Source organism: Sparus aurata, chromosome 6 (assembly GCF_900880675.1).
Source record: "Sparus aurata chromosome 6, fSpaAur1.1, whole genome shotgun sequence".
Lineage (NCBI taxonomy): Eukaryota > Metazoa > Chordata > Actinopteri > Spariformes > Sparidae > Sparus > Sparus aurata.
In genome coordinates, this window is record NC_044192.1 from 36,005,060 (window position 1) to 36,024,297 (window position 19,238).

At 43.2% G+C, this 19,238-nt stretch overlaps 1 protein-coding gene across 1 annotated transcript; it reads left to right on the plus strand.

Moving 5' to 3' along the window:
• Window positions 1-7,221: 7,221 nt before the first annotated feature.
• LOC115582623 (uncharacterized) lies at window positions 7,222-11,833 on the plus strand. The gene is made up of 12 exons (XM_030418686.1): window positions 7,222-7,365; window positions 7,454-7,630; window positions 7,714-7,861; window positions 7,983-8,140; window positions 8,246-8,389; window positions 8,501-8,714; window positions 8,810-8,926; window positions 9,025-9,191; window positions 9,301-9,504; window positions 9,619-9,929; window positions 10,045-11,365; window positions 11,669-11,833. The coding sequence occupies exons 1-11, from the start codon at window positions 7,340-7,342 to the stop codon at window positions 10,644-10,646; spliced, it is 2,268 nt and encodes a 755-aa protein (XP_030274546.1). The 5' UTR covers window positions 7,222-7,339; the 3' UTR covers window positions 10,647-11,365; window positions 11,669-11,833.
• The last annotated feature ends 7,405 nt before the right edge of the window (window positions 11,834-19,238 follow it).

Consider the following 19,238-nt stretch of genomic DNA (forward strand, 5'->3'; position numbering starts at 1 on the left):
GTAATCAATATGAGACTTCAATAATCGGAATCGAATCGGGACAATGGGCTGATTAACCACCCCTAATGGCAGAAGGCAAGGCAGTCCTTAAGACCCTCGCCAAATCTTTTAAAAGATATCTTAAGGTTCATCAGCACCTTGATTACTGCTTAAAATTCAACAGGAAAACTTTGGAAAATGGAAACATTAAAGATACTTACAAAAAAGAGTGAATTGTTATGTATTTCGTTAACTAGCCCTTAAGACTGTTTAAAAATGTTGCTCGAGCAAATCCAAATATCGGTCTCCTTTGATTAGTGTACTCTGCGTTTTTTTCCTAAAAGTCTCTAAATTAACTCAAAATCTCATAAGAAATACATCTAAAATGTCAATGAATTAAATCAGATTTCTGACATGAAAAACTGAGTCAAATTTGGGGTAATGTATTATCTCTCCTGGCTTGTCTTTTCTCCTCTAACCTACATTTTGCTGTGTTCTTTTCTCTGTCCTCCCCTCCTCTTTCTCCCACTCAGCAAATACAAATACCTGTCTTCTTTGATTAATGTACTCTGCGTCTTTTACACTTAATCAGTAATCAATGACTTGTTTACATATGACTGAGGGAGGTGATGATGGAGCAATTAGCTGAGTTTCACTGTACTTGTGACTCATCAAATATCTGTACTCTGCATTTTTTTCCTAAGAGTCTCTAAATTACTTTTAAATCTCATAAGGAATACATCTAAAATGTCAATGAATGAAATCATATTCCTGACATGAAGAACTGAGTCAAATTTCGGCTGATGGTCATCTCTTCTGGCTTCTCTTTTCTCCTCTATCCTACCTTTTGCTGTGTTCTTTCTCTCTCTTCCCCTCTGCTTTCTCTGCCCCCTCCTCTTTCTTCCACTCCCTTCTCTTTGATTCTCTCAAGAATATTTTCAGAAGCAGAAAGAACTATTTCAAACTGAATATTCACAAGACTCCAAATTCTGCTGTGCACTGTATTTATATTTATGATATCATCAAGGACAGACAGTTCTGTGCACTGTCTGCTACAAGAGTTTGAAAAGGTCCACCTCCTGTTTACACTTCCAAAATGCTATAACATGTAATATAACATATATATATATATATATATATATATATATATATATATATATATATATATATGCTGCTAAAAAGGATTTATTTATTTTGCTTTCATCTGAAGCCACAAAAGCCATTTTATTGGCTACTAAAAAGCTTTCATTCCTGAAGACCCTCAGAAAAGAACAAGAATAAGAAATAAACCCTGCTGTCTTACAAGAAGCAAAACAAAGCAACTTTCATTGCTACTGAAAAAGCTTTTATTATTCGAAGAAAAAAAGAAGAGGAGAAAACATTTATACCTGGAGATTTCAATAAAAGTCCCATATTTATACCTGGTGATTGCATATTTGACCATATTGTAAAAGCTACTGTTTTTACAATACTGTAAAAACACTTTGGTTGGGGTGGCAACGGATGGTGGGGGAGGTGGGATGGGTTGGGCTTATCACCCACCGTCCTCAACTACGTCCTCATCTTGTTGGTATAAACATGGACCCAGGCCAACTCTCTTCAGAGCTCATTATCATTCGACTCGACCCACTTTCAGGACTCGACCCACTTTCAGAGCTGAGTACATTCAGATTCAGCATTGATTGAGCTAGAGCTCAACATTATGTCCGCGACCGACCTCGACCAGCAGATCGACTGAGCCGCAGGGATAACGCAGCCGACCCGTCCGCAACGGAGCCTCGCACGGAGCCAGATACCTCCGACGACAGACACAGCACTGCATTCCTCCATGAGCTATCGCCAGCAGAGCCTGACTGTTCTCATCCACGGACCTATATTAATCCAAGGTAGAGGCGCTGGTGATTACTAAGGCACTTTCTCTCTCTCCTAAAATCTCACTGGTGTCACTAAGCACTTGAAATTTACACTTCCATTGTGATTCACTGATAGAGGGAAGAAAAGGGGAGAGGGAAGAGAGAAGAGAAAAAAAAAAAAAAAGGCACGTTAAGCACCCCCCCCCCCCCCACACACACACACACACTCACACACTCACACACCACACACACACACACACACACACTCTGAACAATGGCCAGTTCCAAACCCCTAACCACACTGGAGAGGAAAGGAATATGGTCTTCAGCTTTTGGAGCACATGACACCACACGAAGGAAATCTGACCCCAATTTAAAGACCAGGAAGAACCCAGAAGACGCAACATTGCGCAACTTCATTTCACACACCCTCCAAGAAATTCACACTATGGATCCCATCACCCCAGACCCAGCTACCAGCAAATCATCTAGACCCACTGCAACAGCCAGCCCCGATCCCCCCACCCCTACCGAGCCACCAATCCCCCCCACTACAGAGAATATAGACCATCTCATCATCAAAAACATCTTTGCCCAAATTAACCACTTATATTCTGAACTCAGCAAATACACTCAGTCCACCCCCCTCAGCAGCACCATCACACAGATGAAATCCACTCTAACCACCATGGAACAGATTCTACTTGAAGGACAGGACCCACATACCCCCCTCCCCCAGTTATCTGCTACTTACTCTGACATCGTCAGCACAAACATGCACAAATACCCAACTACTAACATCCTTTCAAGAAAAAGAGCAAGAAGGGAGTCGAGAGAAAATCAAAACGTCACACCAGTGGTCATGGAAAACTTCAGAACCCCGGACAGCTCCTTCACAACCAATCAATCCATTGTCAAAGAAATTCAAAAACACAAACCACAAATCCAACTCCATAAACTGGTTCATATGAGAAACGGTAACCTTCTCATCTTCCCCAAGGACATCCCTTCCCTGAACAACCTTCTCACACCATGGCCGGAGGGAGCGTTCAACGGTGCACACTTCACTTGCAGACTGGCACGAAAACAAGGTTCCACTCTTCCATCTGACTCCTCTGTGAAACTCCTGGTCATTAAAGGCATCGACATCAACATCAGCGAAACACGAGTCAAAGAACAACTGGAACGCCAAGGCATCCTCATCAACCGAATACACAGAATCATCAGCAGAGCCACCCAGCAACCTACCACATTTCTCAAAATTCACCTGACAAACCCTGACCAAGCTTCCGGCCTTCTCCACGAGGGCTTCTACATGGATCTGTTTCAGTACAGAGTGGAGAAGGCCCGGCCCCCACCTACCATCCGCCAGTGCTTCAAATGCCAACAGTTCAATCACATATCCACAAACTGCAAAAATCCTGTTGTATGCCTGAGATGCGGCGAAAACCACCACCACAAAACCTGCAGTAAAGACAAACGTGAAGCCAAGTGCGTCAACTGTGCTGGGGAACATTCTGCTGCCTCCAAGAATTGCCCCATCTACCTGTCATACATGACTTCATCCTCCCGAAAGCCACCACCCCCTGAAAACCCCCCAATCACCAACCCCACCAGCCTGCCGCCTAATAAAAACATCCAACTCACCCATCTCCGCGATGACCTCAGGAAGCTGGCCATGGACGACACCAGAATCGAAGAAGTCATCGAAAGCATCAGAAAACACACAAACTACATTTCATGAAAATCCTCACCCAAACCACACATAATACACCTGCCCTTCTGCCTTCTGTCTGTTACATTTTTCTCATAATGACTATCAGTACTTTTCTCCATACAAACATCAGAGGGATAAGAGGAAATAAAGAGGAATTAATCCAACTGCTAAACGAAAAGAACATCTCTGCAGCATCAATAAATGAAACATTCTTAACAAACAAATCACGCATCAACATCCCTGGATACAACATCATCAGGAAAGAAAGACAGTCTAGACGAGGAGGAGGAGTAGCAATTTTAATCAGGAAAAACATCGAATACAGTGAAATGGATTACGGTCTCTCACCACAACAACTCAACGGAAATGAATATGTTGCAATAAGAATGAAAAATCACCTACACCATCTTATGACAATCATCAGTATCTACTGTCCCCCGGGAATAAGACCTTCAGCAGAACTGTTTCAAGCCATCACCACCTCTGACCACACCCTCATCATGGGAGACTTCAATGCAAAACACACCGACTTCTACTGCAATATAACGAACACATATGGAAACGCACTCAAACAGATTTTAAACAACACCAACTTATTAGTAATCAACACCAACGAACCCACCTACATCTCCCCCGCAACAGGCAACTCGGACATCCTGGACCTGATTCTCTGCACCCCCGACCTGGCCTCAAAACTTCTCCAGTTCTCCACCACAAACCATCTCAGCAGTGACCACCTACCTGTCCTCACCACCTTTTCCTTCCACCTACAAGTCACCCCAAACAATAAATACAACTACAGAAAAGCAGACTGGGAAATTTACAGAACACATATCGAAGGAAGCCTAAAACACACCCCCACCACTCCCAACACCACCCCCGACGATCTGGACCACCAAGCAATCCTGTTAAGTCAAATACTCACCCAAGCCAGAGAGGAAACGGTACCCAAAAACACCAACAAAACTCCAACGCAGTCACTACCCCACCACATTCTCCAACTCATCAAACAGAAGAGAAAACTACGACGAAATTACATTCGGTCCCGATCACCTCAAACCAAAAGAGAAATAAACAGACTCCAAACCACTATCAAATTACAACTCAGCCTCCACAGACAAAACACCTGGAAAACTTTTTACAAGAAACTGGACCACGACACAAACCCCCGAACCTTCTGGCAGAAAATCAAGAGCATAAACGGAGATCCACAAACCAACACCACCCCCCCACTCAAATCCTTTGGCACAATCATCACAGACAATAAAGAAAAGGCTACACTCTTCCGTAACCATCTTGAAAACACCCACTCATGCCCCAACGACACTCACTTCGACAACACATGGAAAGACCTGGTGGACAAGGAAATCACAAAACACAAATCATCACAGACAAATAGAATCGACCCCCCCACAGAGCACCACCTCCTCACAAGGCTTGTCACCACCAAAGAAATACAACTGTACTTAAAAAAGATGAAAAACAAAGCACCGGGAGAAGACACCATCCACACCATACTTATCAAACAAGCACCAGTCACCTATCTTCAGTACCTTGGACAGCTCTACACCACTTGCCTCACCACCGGCCACTTCCCTTCACCCTGGAAGACTGCACTCGTCACAATGATCCACAAACCCGGAAAAGACCCCCACGAAGTCACTAGCTACCGCCCTATTAGCCTCCTCAGCCACATCGGAAAACTCTTTGAACGAATCATCACCTCCCGACTCAGTAATCACATTGAATCAATAGGTCTCATCGGTATCCATCAAGCAGGTTTCAGAAAAGGCAGAGCAACAACAGACAACATTCTCCGTCTATCTGAAGATATCTACAGAAACTTCAATAAAAAACAAATCACCCTAGCAATATTCTTCGACATCGAAAAAGCATTTGATAAAGTATGGCATAACGGTCTCATGTACAGATTACTGGACACCAACCTCAAACTCCCCAAACCCACCCAATCCATCATCTCCAGCTTCCTCAACAACCGCCACATCAAGGTCAAAGTTAACTCAGCTATCTCAACACCATTCACCCCCCAAGCAGGAGTACCACAAGGCGCAGTTCTCAGTCCACTTCTATTTCTCATCTATACCTCAGACATCTACTACCCCCCAGCCACCATAGCCAAAGTTTCTCAGTTTGCCGATGATCTCTGCTACTGGTCCAGCTCAAAATCTCCACAACTAGCAGCCAATAAACTCCAACATTGCATAACAGAAATAGAAACCTGGTCAAGCATGTGGCGCATCAAACTCAACCCTGTCAAAACCCAATGTGTCATCTTCACCAAAAACCAACACCTACAGCTCAACAACATCAACCTCTCATTATTCAACCAACAAATCAGCATCAGCAACGAAGCAACTTTCCTCGGAGTAACCTTTCAAAGCAACATGACCTGGACCAAATTCATCACAAAACTGGAACAAAAAGGAAACACCAGACTGAACCATCTCAAAGCCCTCTGCGGAAAGCATGGCGCATCACCCTCAACAATAATCAAAGTCTATCTAGCCTACATCCGACCCCTGTTTGAATACTCTGTCCCCGCCTGGATCACCCTCACTGACAACCAGATACAACGCCTCCAAGTCATACAAAATAAAGCACTAAAACTGGCTCACCGTCTCCCAAATTATATCAGCAACCACTACATTCACAGAATAACCGGCATCCAGACCATCAGTCAGAGACACCAAGTAATAGCCCTAAGATATTTAAGTACAGCAATAAACAACCCTGCCCTCCAGAGAACCATCCAAGAAGCCAAACAAATTATCAACACCCCTCTGTCATTCATCGTCCAGCTGAAGCCCCCCTTCTCCATCCCCTGATCCCCCCCTCCTCTATGGCTGAGTAACTCAACACAAAACACACAACACAGACCATCTAACACTCACACGACATATGAACACATAAATAGATCACTTATGACACACATACACACAAGTCTACACTAAATACACGAGCACTTTATTTTACTCTCTCTCTCTCTCTCTCTCTCTCTCTCTCTCTCTCTCCTGCCTTGCTTCACTTACGTCCTCCTTTCTCCAGAGTCCAGCTCCTCCCACCTCTTGCCGCTCACCAAGCTCCACCCACAATAATGGGTAGAAAAGGGCAGACGCCCTGAGCTACTCCACCAGGCTCAAGTGCACTCGACTCGACTCTCTTCAGAGCTGTCGACTCGACTTGACTTGACTCGACTCTCTTTAGTGACCCTGAGTTTCCCGTTTGAGACTTCGTCAGAGAGCAACAGACCACCTGAAGCCACAAAAGCAATTTTAATTGCTACTACTTGCTACTTGTTTTATTTTTCAGTTTTTCCAAAGTTTGCTTTCACTCGTTCCTGTGAAATGGCTCCAAAGTAAGGAAAATAACAATTCTAATACTTGCTTACATGCTGGATTGTGAATAAGTGCAGATGGTTTTGCTTTTGCAATGTTCAGAGTATTTGACCAAGTGTTTTTTTTATTCATTTGTTTATTTTTTTTAGTTTGTACATATCATGCACATATTAGTTAACCTATTATTGTTCCTATACTAACATACATATACTAATGCCTTGTTGTCTTTTCCCAGGAAACTTCCACACAGGCACTATCTGCTTTGCCCAGTGTGTCTTAAAACACAAGAAAGTCTGTCATGCCATCTGCGCAGAGTCTGCAAGAAGACCTCCAGCCGAGCAGACATTGAAGCCCTGGTTGAAAAGGCCAAGAAAGATGTCTTGGACCTGCTTCAGAATGGCAGGGCCTTTAGTTATGCAGTCCTTACAAAAATTATGGCTGATACGAATCCACTCAAGAGGTTGGTGGCTTTTTGTTTACTCTTTACTCTCTAGTCTTATTCCCTTATGTGTAGATATTCTAAAATGTCTTGTTTTCCTCATTGAAAGCTTGATTGAGGAGCTAAACCGTCACCACTTGATCGTCACCGGAGCCCCGCCCCCTCTGCCCACTGAAGCTGGCCAATCCACCACACAGCCACCAGAGACTGGAGACCAGGGAGAGCCGTCGGGAGAGTGCGAGCCGTCTGACGCGGCATCTGTCAGCAGTGGCGAGTTATTTCAATGGTGAGAATCTGACATATGTTTGCTTTTTGAGTGTGACTCACATTAAATCTTAATCATAACAAAAGTCTTATCCCACATTGCAGTGACCGAGATGTAACCTACTCCAACAAGGTCAGGCAGAAAATGTCTGAGAAAGGCCTGTATAACAAGCACGATGTGAGCGATCCACTGCTGAAGAACTTTGCCGAGTACTTGCAGAAAGAGCTCTTCAATCAAAGTTTCAAACAGGAGGTGAGGCCCATCATTAAACACTGTGTTTATCAGAAATGTCATATGCAAGTTCATAAAAGATGAAGCAAGGAGCAACAGTCAAGATTAGAAGGTCCTTTAATATAATATATTTTATTTTCAGGTTGAAAATGTTGCACGGTACCTCTACTATGCAGACTCAAAGGCACCATCCCTTCAGTTTGTCAATGACAGAGAGAAGCTCCGAGAGTACCTGCGTGCCCTCTCTGAGGCAAAATTGAAAAAACAAACGCAGCAGAATTACCTCAAGAGCTTGAAAAGGTTGGGAGCACTTTTTTTTAATTGTGATTTCAACAGTGTAGACAATACATGTAAATGGTTGTAATTACATGTACACACTTTAAAACCCTGTACTTTCTCTAACAGATTCCTGAATTACCACACGGTCAGTACCAACCTGAGGAAGATGGATAAGGTACTCCATAAAGAGTGTACGGAGTTCATTGAGTACATTGGTTCTCTGCAGAGAGAAATCAGCAAGCATGTGGGCAAAGAGATCACCCAAAAGAGGTAAGTTCAAGTGTTTGCACCCATGTAAATGGATTACACTACAGAGCTGGTAGTCCTCTCGCTGCCTGCTGTAATATGATTCATTAATACATTTGATGTGTTTTCTCATAGGCATAACATGTTGATTGAAGAAGATCAATTAACAACAAAAGAGTGCTGGGCCGTTCTGGATGCTGCCAAGAAAGACTTCTTGGATGTTATGGAGAATCTGTCCGAGAGTTCTGACCCCCTGGAGTCTGACCAGTCCATCCTGTTGGTCTACTATCTCGAGGCTCTTGTCATCCTGAAACACCTCCAACGACCAGGCGTGGTGGTGCATATGACTGTGAGTGTTACTGTGTTCTTTTGGTCGGCATCCAAAAATTTGCCCTGACATTTTAGCCATTAAATTTACTAATCTATCCTCATTTTTCTTTAAAGGTCAATGAGTGGGCCAAAAGGAAGAAAGAAGAACAATATTACGTGATTGGGGTAAAGCAGCACAAGACTGCAGCGCATCAAGTGGCCATCTTTGCCCTGTCAGAGGAGGAGGAGAGTGTACGTTCATCACAGTGAGATCACATTTCCTGTGAAAACCTGTCAAAGTGTTCAATAGCAGAAATGATTCTCAATTCCCTTTTCTCCTCTGCCAACAGTGGTTTGATGTCTACTTCAGACTGGTGCGGCCACAGCTCCTGAGACCCACAAAGAAGAGAAAGAGGGATGTGGAGGATGAGTCCGATGCTGCGGAGAGGTTCTTTGTCTCCTCCACAGGGAGGGCAATCTACAATCCCTCAAATGACTTGATGCGGCTGCACTCAAAGTAAGTGAATCATTTCCCCTCTTATGTGTCTGCTCATGTTCTGTTCATCGCCGTCTCAGGTGAGATGTCTCTATGAATCTCTAATATACTGTTCAAACTTACATTTTAGATACAAGCTCCGGTCAGTGACCAGCCAGATGGCTCGGATTGCATTTGAAACGGCAAGTAAGAGCTTGAACGATGCTGAAAGGGCACTGGTGGCGGGATACCTGACTCATTCCAGCCAAACAGCTGACAAGCATTACCGCATGAAGAACCGTGAACACATTGTAAAGGGCTGTCAGCTGCTGACCAGCCTGGTTAGTGTGTCAAGGTGAGCATGTTTTTATATTTGCCAACACAATTAATGCAAACAAAATCAAGCACACCATACAATTACACACTGAAAGTTTTTCTTATAATCTCATTAATTTATTATTTTATGTAGTGCTGAGTCTCCTGGGGAAGGTACCAGCCGAGAGTCTTTGAGGAGCCGTGAGGAGTGTTCCAGCCATGCTGCCCATCACGCTGTCCCTTCCATCAAAGAGCCAACGATAAGTCTGACAAGGCTCCCCTCTGTCAATGACAGCAAAACATTCTCAAAGGCATTTGAAACCCTCCTGCAAACCCACCCTCTTTCACTGAATGGGAAAAGGCCAGAAATGAAGAAATGTAAGGCTGTGTCTAAGGAATTTCAGGAGAAGCTTTCCAGTCACTGGGCGAAAAAGCAGTTTGAAATGCGTGCACAACATGCTTGCAGTGAGTATTTTCTGACCATATTTAACATTAGTTTCATGTAAAAATTATTGCATGAATCAAAGTTTTCAATTATTGTATTCATGACTGACACAATTTTTGTTATTTATTTCGACAGCCTATTTCAGTCGGCGTAAGCCAACAAAAGAGCAGCTCCAATCTTGGACAAGCAAACAGGGATGGAAGAATATGGCTGCCGACTGCGAAAAACTTCTTCAGAACTGGGCACCATCTGGATCTGAGGACCATATCATGGACAGCAAACTGATACAGACACTGGTGAAATCCCAGAAATGGAGAGGACTTCACATCAGAGAATGTGAAGGGAAGGGCAGAGGGATCATTACCACGCGCAGATTTGAGGCTGGCGAGGTGCTCTGTGACTACCATGGACCTGTTGTCACGTCCAGTGAGGGCCACAAAACACACAAGAGCACCACTGAGAGTGAGACTGGATACATGTCCTTTTTCACTAATAAAAAAGGACAGTCAATGTGCATTGACGCCCACTCAGACAGATGTGTGTGCCACCCTGAGATCCAGACTATCGGCAGGCTGTTAAATCATTCTGAAGAGAAAGCCAACATCAAGCCAAAGTACTTCAGCATGGAAATGGATGGAGAGGAAAGGGATGTAATCCTTTTCCTCGCAACCAGGACTTTGTTGGTGGGTGAGGAAGTTCTCTTTGACCATGACTTTTACCGTGGAGCGCTCGACTGACTCTCATAGCCTGTTGGGCATCGGCCTTCAGACATTCTGTGTCATGTCCCAGACCTGGTGAAATGTAACTGAATTGTCTTGGCCAGCTCTGCATCGCCCCCTCACGCGGACTGTCCCGCCCCCTCAGTCAAAATGTGGTATTTTAATTTTTTTTTTATTGTTAGTCTTTGGTGTGTTCAAAACAACCCAACACTCGGGAGAAACTCCACTGACTTGTTAAAACCACAATGAGCAGTTTTGGAAATTCAAATTCCAACTTTCCAGTGCATCACGCACCTTACGTTATGTCGTCAGTGCATCATCCCGCCACAAGGAGTAGCCAGCAGCTATATTTTCATTCACAGTGGATATTCGCAAATGGCTGAAAAAGCCCAAAACTACACAGTCGGCATCCCTGCAGGCCTGAATGAAGAGAAAGTGACTTTGAATCAACTTGTTGCAAAGGAGTACATGGTACTCAGTGCCACGATAGCGGTAATGACTGCGTTCAAACACGCACTGACATTCAGGGCACCAACTGCTATGTGCCAAAACTCATTCTCCATGTTTAAGAACGTATTTAGCGAGCACAGACGCAGCATGTTGCATAGAGGGAAAGCCCATCTCATCCAGCTGGCATTTGAGAATGACCTCAGTCGGAAATTCAAAGATGAACGGAAGGAGATGCTGTTAAGAAGGTTCCACTCATCAGGAAAGAGGAGACTGCAACTCTACTGAAGGTAAAAGCTGGTTATTTTATCATCTGTATTGTTGCTTCTGTTTGTTACCAACGTGGTTATTGATCATATGCTGTTGGACATCACATGTTAGATCAGCGCCGTCTGATCTGTGGAGTCCGTTTTATGTTGCTCTGGTCTACCTGGCTTGTTTCTTGCTTCTGATTGGCTAGTGCGGTTAATCAGGTTTTCATCTGTTTCTCAATGGTCGGGTTAGAATGAACGTTGTGTTAGTAAAGCAGGTATATTTACTTGTGAGAGTCTGTTATTGTAACTTGTTTCTTATCACGTTTCTATGTGGCTTAGATAAAACAGTTGGGCTGCATAAGTTTTCTCATACCATGCATCACGTCATCGCGCCCCCTCGGTTTTCAGCCGCCCCCCCTTCTGTACTGAGCTGGCGCCGGGACTGATCTGCCTGCACTTCCAACCGTGTCATTGCTGAGCCGTCTGGAACCATCGCCCAGTCAAGGCAAGTGTTATTGTCTGACAGTATGATATCAGGACTCGGGTGCTCTCTCTACCTGCCTCACTGTCTGCATCTGCTGCAGATGTTTAAAATGTGTTTTTTTTGTTTTCCCCCCTCTGTCCCACATGTCCTGCTGCCTACACCCTCTCTGATCTGAATCTCCAATCATCTGTTTCTCATGGCTGAACAATATGGAACCAGCATCCAGTCAGAGCAGGTCATGATATTGTTTGGATATTAACTGTGTTCTGTGTATTATGCCTGATGTCAGGACTCTGGTCTCTGAGAGACTTAGTACTTGTGTGTGTTTTACCAGACAGCAATTGTGCGGACATCATTCTCATTCTCTCATTCATTTGTATTGCTTACTCTAACATGTGTTTTTTGTCTCTTTGTTGGTGGGTGAGGAAGTTCTCACCCACCAAGTGTAGCCACACACATACATACACACACACGTGTGTGTGTATGTATGTGTGTGGCTACATGCTCATGGAGAGATTTATGCCGTCATTGCTTTCTTGTTCTCTTCAAATCCTCCCCTCTGTGCTGTGTTGACCGGCTATACATACATATATACATATACATATACATATATTTATATATATATATATATCTATATATATATATATATATATATATATATATATATATATATACATATGTATATATATATATATATATATATGCCAGGTACTCTGTCTAGGCCGGCAGCTTTCTTGGAGTTCACTGCCAGGAGCTCCCTTGTAACATCGTGGAGTGGTAGGGGTGGGGGCAGGGCTGAAGCAGACGAGTACTGCTGAGGCGTTTAAAAGTAGCCCACCGTTGCCACCTTGTGGACATTTGGGCACTTGCACTGGTATAAATGAGTTAACTGTCATTTACCTCTCTCTTTCTCTACATTCCCAAATAAGGTAATGTTTAACTAGTCTTGCTCTAAACTTGTTATATTCCAGTGTGGTGGGCTATTGACCTGCAGTGAGGTGTGCAGGCAGGCAGGCTGGAGACACACAGCAGCAACAGAGGGACAGAAGAACAGAAAATGTGGTGGGGCTGTAATGTACCATGAATAAGTATAGGCAAAACTCTCTCTTACACACACACACAAACATGTGTGTATGTGTGTGTGTGTGTGTAGTCTCATTGAGAAAATTAGAGAGGAGGACAGAGAAGAGAGAAGTAGGAGTAGAAGAATTTCCATCACGGAGCAGGCTACATGCTCACCGAGAGATTTATGCCGTCATTGCTTTCTCGTTCTCTTCAAATCCTCCCCTCTGTGCTGTGTTGACCGGCTATAAATATGTATATATATATATGTAGATAGATATATATGCCAGGTACTCTGTCTAGGCCGGCAGCTTTCTTGGAGTTCACTGCCAGGAGCTCCCTTCTGACATCGTGGAGTGGTAGGGGTGGGGGCAGGGCTGAAGCAGACGAGTACTGCTGAGGCGTTTAAAAGTAGCCCACCGTTGCCACCTTGTGGATATTTGGGCACTTGCACTGGTATAAATAAGTTAACTGTCATTTACCTCTCTCTTTCTCTACATTCCCAAATAAGGTAATGTCTAACTAGTCTTGCTCTAAACTTGTTATATTCCAGTGCGGTGGGCTTTTGACCTGCAGTGAGGTGTGCAGGCAGGCTAGAGACACACAGCAGCAACAGAGGGACAGAAGAACACAAAATGTGGTGGGGCTGTAATGTACCATGAGTAAGTATAGGCAAAACTCTCTCTCTCTCTCACACACATATACAAATACGTGTGTGTGTGTGTGTGTGTGGATGCGTGTGTGTGTAGTCCCATGGAGAAAATGGGAGAGGAGGACAGAGAAGAGACAATCAAAGAGAGGAGAATTTCCATTACGGAGTAGGCTCCATGCTCATTGAGAGATTTATGCCGTCAGCTATCTCTCTCTCTCTCTCTCTCTCTCTCTCTCTCTATATATATATATATATATATATATATATATATATATATATATATATGTATATATATATATATATATACAGATAGATAGATAGATAAAATAATGGCTATATATATGTACATATAATAATAACAATAATAATAATAATAATATATTTAATTTGTAAAGCACTTTACATTTAAATAAATCTCAAAGTGCTCCAGGGAAAGCACCAATAAAAAAGAAAACATTAGTAAAAGAAAAACATCTGAAAGTCAAAAGCTGGAGCAGACGAGTACTGCTGAGGTATTTAAAAGTAGCACACCGTCGCCACCTTGTGGACTATTTGGGTACTTGCACTGGTATGAATGAGTTAATGGTCATTTACCTCTCTCTTTCTCTACATTCCCAAATTAGGTAATGTCTAACTAGTCTTGCTCTAAACTTGTTATATTCCAGTGTGGTGGGCTATTGACCTGCAGTGAGGTGTGCAGGCAGGCAGGCTAGAGACACACAGCAGCAACAGAGGGACAGAAGAACACAAAATGTGGGTGGGGTTGTAATGTACCATGAATAAGTGTAGGCAAAACTCTCTCTCACACACAGACACATATACACACACACGTGTGTGTGTGTGTGTTAGGGTAAGGGGTTTCAGGACTTTAGGCTGTGATCCTAAGCTCACGAAGCCGTGAAAAAAAAATAGTTTCAATGCCTCCCTATTCAGTTTGCGAAGTGCGGCACTTTGCAAGCAATCACACTGGCTGACATTAGGGACTTTTCCCATTGACTTGTATTGGGGCGTCCCGGATGTCTAGATCTTGCAAATATGGCCATAGTTAGACACCAGGAATGGGTGAAGTTCATTAAGTAGCCACCAGGTGGCGCCACCTTGTGGCCACTTGCTGAACTTCAGGTGGACCAAAAAGGAGGCCATAAGTACAAGTTTCGAAGCCATAATTATAAGGACAGTTATAGTCCATCCCTGCTTCTTTACCCAGGATGAGAGCTCTCTGTGTGGGCTACAGACCTCCCCCAGATTCCCTCCTCCCTCTGGTTGTCTTCTTATAATCCCGTCTTCAAAACTTGTATTTATGGTCTCGGGCTTTACCACCAACAGTCCCCAAGAAGCCTCCAGCAAGCCCCAGGAGACCAGGCTGGGTTCCTGGCAGCCTTGATCCCAACCTTCCCCCTCCAGGGACCTTGCCACCCAAGCCGGACCTGTGCACCCACTCTTAAGCACCCCTCCCCTGGCTACACACCAATAACCGCTCCCCCAGAGTTTCGTGCCCCTGGGATCAGTTGACGGCAGCAGACATCAGACATTGTGGTCGCTCCTAGCTAGCTAACGTTGCTCCTCCTCACTGACTGGAAGTAAGTTACTGTTGTGCATGGATCCAGTTGTTGTCTGTGTTGTCGGAGCACAGCAGGCCAACATTGGTGGTTTTTAAAGTTTTTTTTAGTCATCGGACATTTGGATTTTAAGTTTTTAAAGAAAGGCCTGGTGAGCCGCCATGTCAACACTGGACGTTGCCGACTCACCTGGCGAGATGGAACAAACGCTGAATAAGGCATTCAAAAAGATTGCTGACCTTCTCAACGGATGTCGCACGAGCTGCAGAAGAAGGATTCCCTGCTGACCACCCTCAGGTCCCGTTTCCCGGCGCTGACCAGCTGGCTGGAGACTTCACAGGCCGGTGAGTTAAGGCAGGAACACACCGGCCCAACCGTTGGACGTCTGAAGCGTTTGGAGAGGCTCGGACGAGGTCGGGAACACATATGTTTGGTGTGTTCAGCTGCGTCGGAAGCTTTCGGAGCCGTGCGGATGTTGTCAGATCCGACTGAGCATGCGAAGTCTGAGGAGGAGGGCCGTCGGACGTCTGAGCCATTGGATTCTCTGATTGGTTGTGTGCCAGCTGAATGGCCGTTATGATTGGCGTTGTGCTGGCGAATCAGCGCGGTGTGTGGGAGGGGTGGAATACTGTGTGCGCTTTGTTTTTCTATGTACTCCGTTCCGTCATTCCCCGTTTTCATGTTTTGCAGTACTGGCAGGAGACTAGCTGTTATGTCCGTTCAGCACGAATTAATTCTTGTTCATCTGGTAATGCCATGTTTAGTATGCAGCTGTTTTTATCGGAAATAGTTAAGTTTCGTTTTGATCGAAAGTAAAGAGGGTGGCGTGCATAAGCCTCTCGTTTAGAACTCACAACACAAGCGCCACCCGCTTATTGCATCTCGCGCAAGTGCAGAATGTACACGCTACTGTGGAGTAGGCAGTACGTTGAAGCGGTGTGTTCAATGCAACTTTTCTGCCGAACGGGTCAGACAAGAGGCAACAGAGTGGTCGGAGAGTGGTCGGATAAGGCAGTTGGACGTCTGGGCGGTGTGTGGGGGGCCTTTAGCACCACTGAACACCACCTCTGCACTCGGGCACACAGTTCTCTGGGAGCCGTCCTCCTCCGGTCGGCGGCCCGCTTGCTCCACTCCAAATAGGGGGACCCCCTGGACCGAAGTGGTCGTCCGCGGGCGGACGAGGGCTCCGAGCGGGATTCATGGCGGGGCTCCTTCTACTGCGAGCATACAGCTGTTCTGGGAGAGGCAACATCTTTTTGGGCCAGACGGGCTTCACCTGAACAGAGCAGGTGCCCGCATGCTGTCAGCCAACCTGACACACGGCATACAGCATGCGAAACTTCCCAAACCCACACCAGCTGCTCTGCACACCACTGATTGATGTTCCCCAGGTCCTTGCTCCTATTCATTCAGTTCCACCTCTTACCACCATATCCACAACACCGGACTTGGACCTCATAGTCTCACCAACATTTCACCCATCCCCATAATCATTACACTCCATCAGCGCATCAGACACCGCCGCACTCACTCTGTGAACATTAATAACCTCAGACCGCTCACAGAACAATCAACCTCCCCAGTCAACAAGCCACCTGTCACCATCAACATGGCACTTTTAATGTTCGCTCTCATTTAAAATAGAACTTTTTAAATGAATGATGTGATTTTAGATAATAAGTTAGACTGTCTTCTTTTAACTGAGACATGGCTTGCCACTGACGCACCCACTGTTCTCACTGAGGCTTCCCCACCAAATTTTAATTTTTTATTTTCTACTAGAGAGGGTAGAAGAGGGGGCGGGACGGCATCAATTACCCATAACTCCCTAACCTCAAATGTAGTGTTTTCTAACAGTTACATGTCATTTGAGCACCAGGCTTTTACTTTTAGCAGCCCTCCAATTCTCTGCATTAATGTATATAGACCACCCCATCACTCTACTTCCTTTATCAGTGAATTTTCTGAACTGTTATCCATACCTCTTATAGCAGGATTTTAATAACTGGTGATTTTAATCTACACGTTGATGTTACCTCGGACCTGATATCCAGAGAGTTTTTAAATCTTTGGAATTGTCTTGATTTTAAGCAGCACGTCATGCAGCCGACTCACAACAGAGGACACACCCTGGACCTGGTCATAACCCATGGCCTGTCCATCGGTGTGTCCTCTGTTGCCAACCTGGCTCTGTCTGACCACTACTGTGTATTTTTTAACATCACCAGTTTTAACCAAGGGGAGGCCCCGGTAAGAACAGTGAGGAGGCGCTATCTAACTTCTGAAGTGGCTGCAAATTTCGTGGGGATTTTACAGAGCACTCCTGTTTTAACCTCGGGACCCAAAATGGTCCCTCATAAAAGTGTACTAAAAATGTCATATATAAAAACATTTTTTTCACTTTTATTGCATCAAATCTCTTCAACAACTTCAGATCTAACCATAGATATGAAGTTTTATGATTTTGTTATGTTTTTCTATGTTTTTATGCCCTTTTATCATAATAACACCGGAGTTTTCTCAATGAGAAAAACAGAAAATTTGAATATTTCCAAAAATAAGGTTCAAAGTGGAATATTTATTATGAGGTTATTAGAGCCTTGACTAGGTCAATAATTGATAACAACATAGCTTTTGATGCATTATTATTTTTGGAGCAATGAGAGTTTATTCAACAAACTAACAAGTTTTAACCTCGGGACCCAAAATGGTCCCTCATTAAATTGTAATAAAAATGTCATATATAAATATTTTTTTTTCACTTTCACCGCATCAAATCTTTTCAACAACTTCAGACCTAACCATAGATATAAAGTTTTTAACATTTTTTAATGTTTTTTTTATATTTTCATGCCCTTTTTGTCATAAAACACCTGATTTTATCAATGAGAAAAACACAAAATATGAATATTTTCCCAAAACAAGGTTCAAAGTGGAATATTTAGTATGAGGTTATTAGAGCCTTGACTAGGTCAATAATTGATAACAACATAGCTTTTGATGAAAATGGTCCCTCATTAAATTGAAATAAAAATGTCATATATAAATATTTTTTTTTCACTTTCACCACATCAAATCTTTTCAACAACTTCAGACCTAACCATAGATATAAAGTTTTTAATATTTTTTAATGTTTTTTTATGTTTTCATGCCCTTTTTGTCATAAAACACCTGATTTTTATCAATGAGAAAAACACAAAATATGAATATTTTCCATAAACAAGGTTCAAAGTGGAATATTTAGGATGAGGCTATTAGAGCCTTGACTAGGTCCATAATTGATAACAACATAGCTTTTGATGCATTATTATTTTTGGAGTAATGAGAGTTTATTCAACAAACTTACAAGTTTTAACCTCGGGTCCCAAAATGGTCCCTCATTAAATGGTCATAAAAATGTCAAATATAAATATTTGTTTTCACTTTCACCGTATCAAATCTTTTCAACAACTTCAGACCTAACCATAGATATAAATTTTTTTATATTTTTTTCATTTTTTTATGCCCTTTTTGTCATAAAACACCTGATTTTATCAATGAGAAAAACAAAAAATACAAATATTTTCCAAAAATAAAGTGCAAAGTGGAATGTTTAGGATGAGTTTATTAGAGCCTTGACTAGGTCAATAATTGATAACAACATTGATTTTGATGCATTATTATTTTTGGAGCAATGACAGTTTTTTCAACAAACTGACAAGTTTTAACCTCGGGACCAAAAATGGTCCCTCATTAAATTGTAATAAAAATGTCATATATAAATATTTTTTTTCACTTTCACCGCATCAAATCTTTTCAACAACTTTAGACCTAACCATAGATATAATGTTTTTTATATCGTTATTCTTTTTTTCATATTTTTATGCCCTTTTTGTCATAAAACACCTGATTTTATCAATGAGAAAAACACAAAATATGAATATTGTCCAAAAATAAAGTGCAAAGTGGAATATTTAGGATGAGCTCATTAGAGCCTTGACTGGGTCAATAATTGATAACAACACTGATTTTGATGCATTATTATTTTTGGTCTAGGTGGTCCACAGCCCCTTTGCATCTGTTGTAATCTAGGATGATCTGAGGTTTTCATTTTCCAGATTCCTGAACTTGTGGCTCCCGATGTCTTGACTTCAAGACAAGAACATTCTTGCC

Bases quoted from the DNA above. Each gene is read 5' to 3' on its own strand.
- LOC115582623 (XM_030418686.1), top strand. From the start codon at position 7,340: ATGGCTGATACGAATCCACTCAAGAG. The intron at 8,927-9,024 runs GTACGTTCATCA...CTCTGCCAACAG, and splicing joins TGTCAGAGGAGGAGGAGAGT to TGGTTTGATGTCTACTTCAG. The intron at 9,192-9,300 runs GTAAGTGAATCA...CTTACATTTTAG, and splicing joins TTGATGCGGCTGCACTCAAA to ATACAAGCTCCGGTCAGTGA.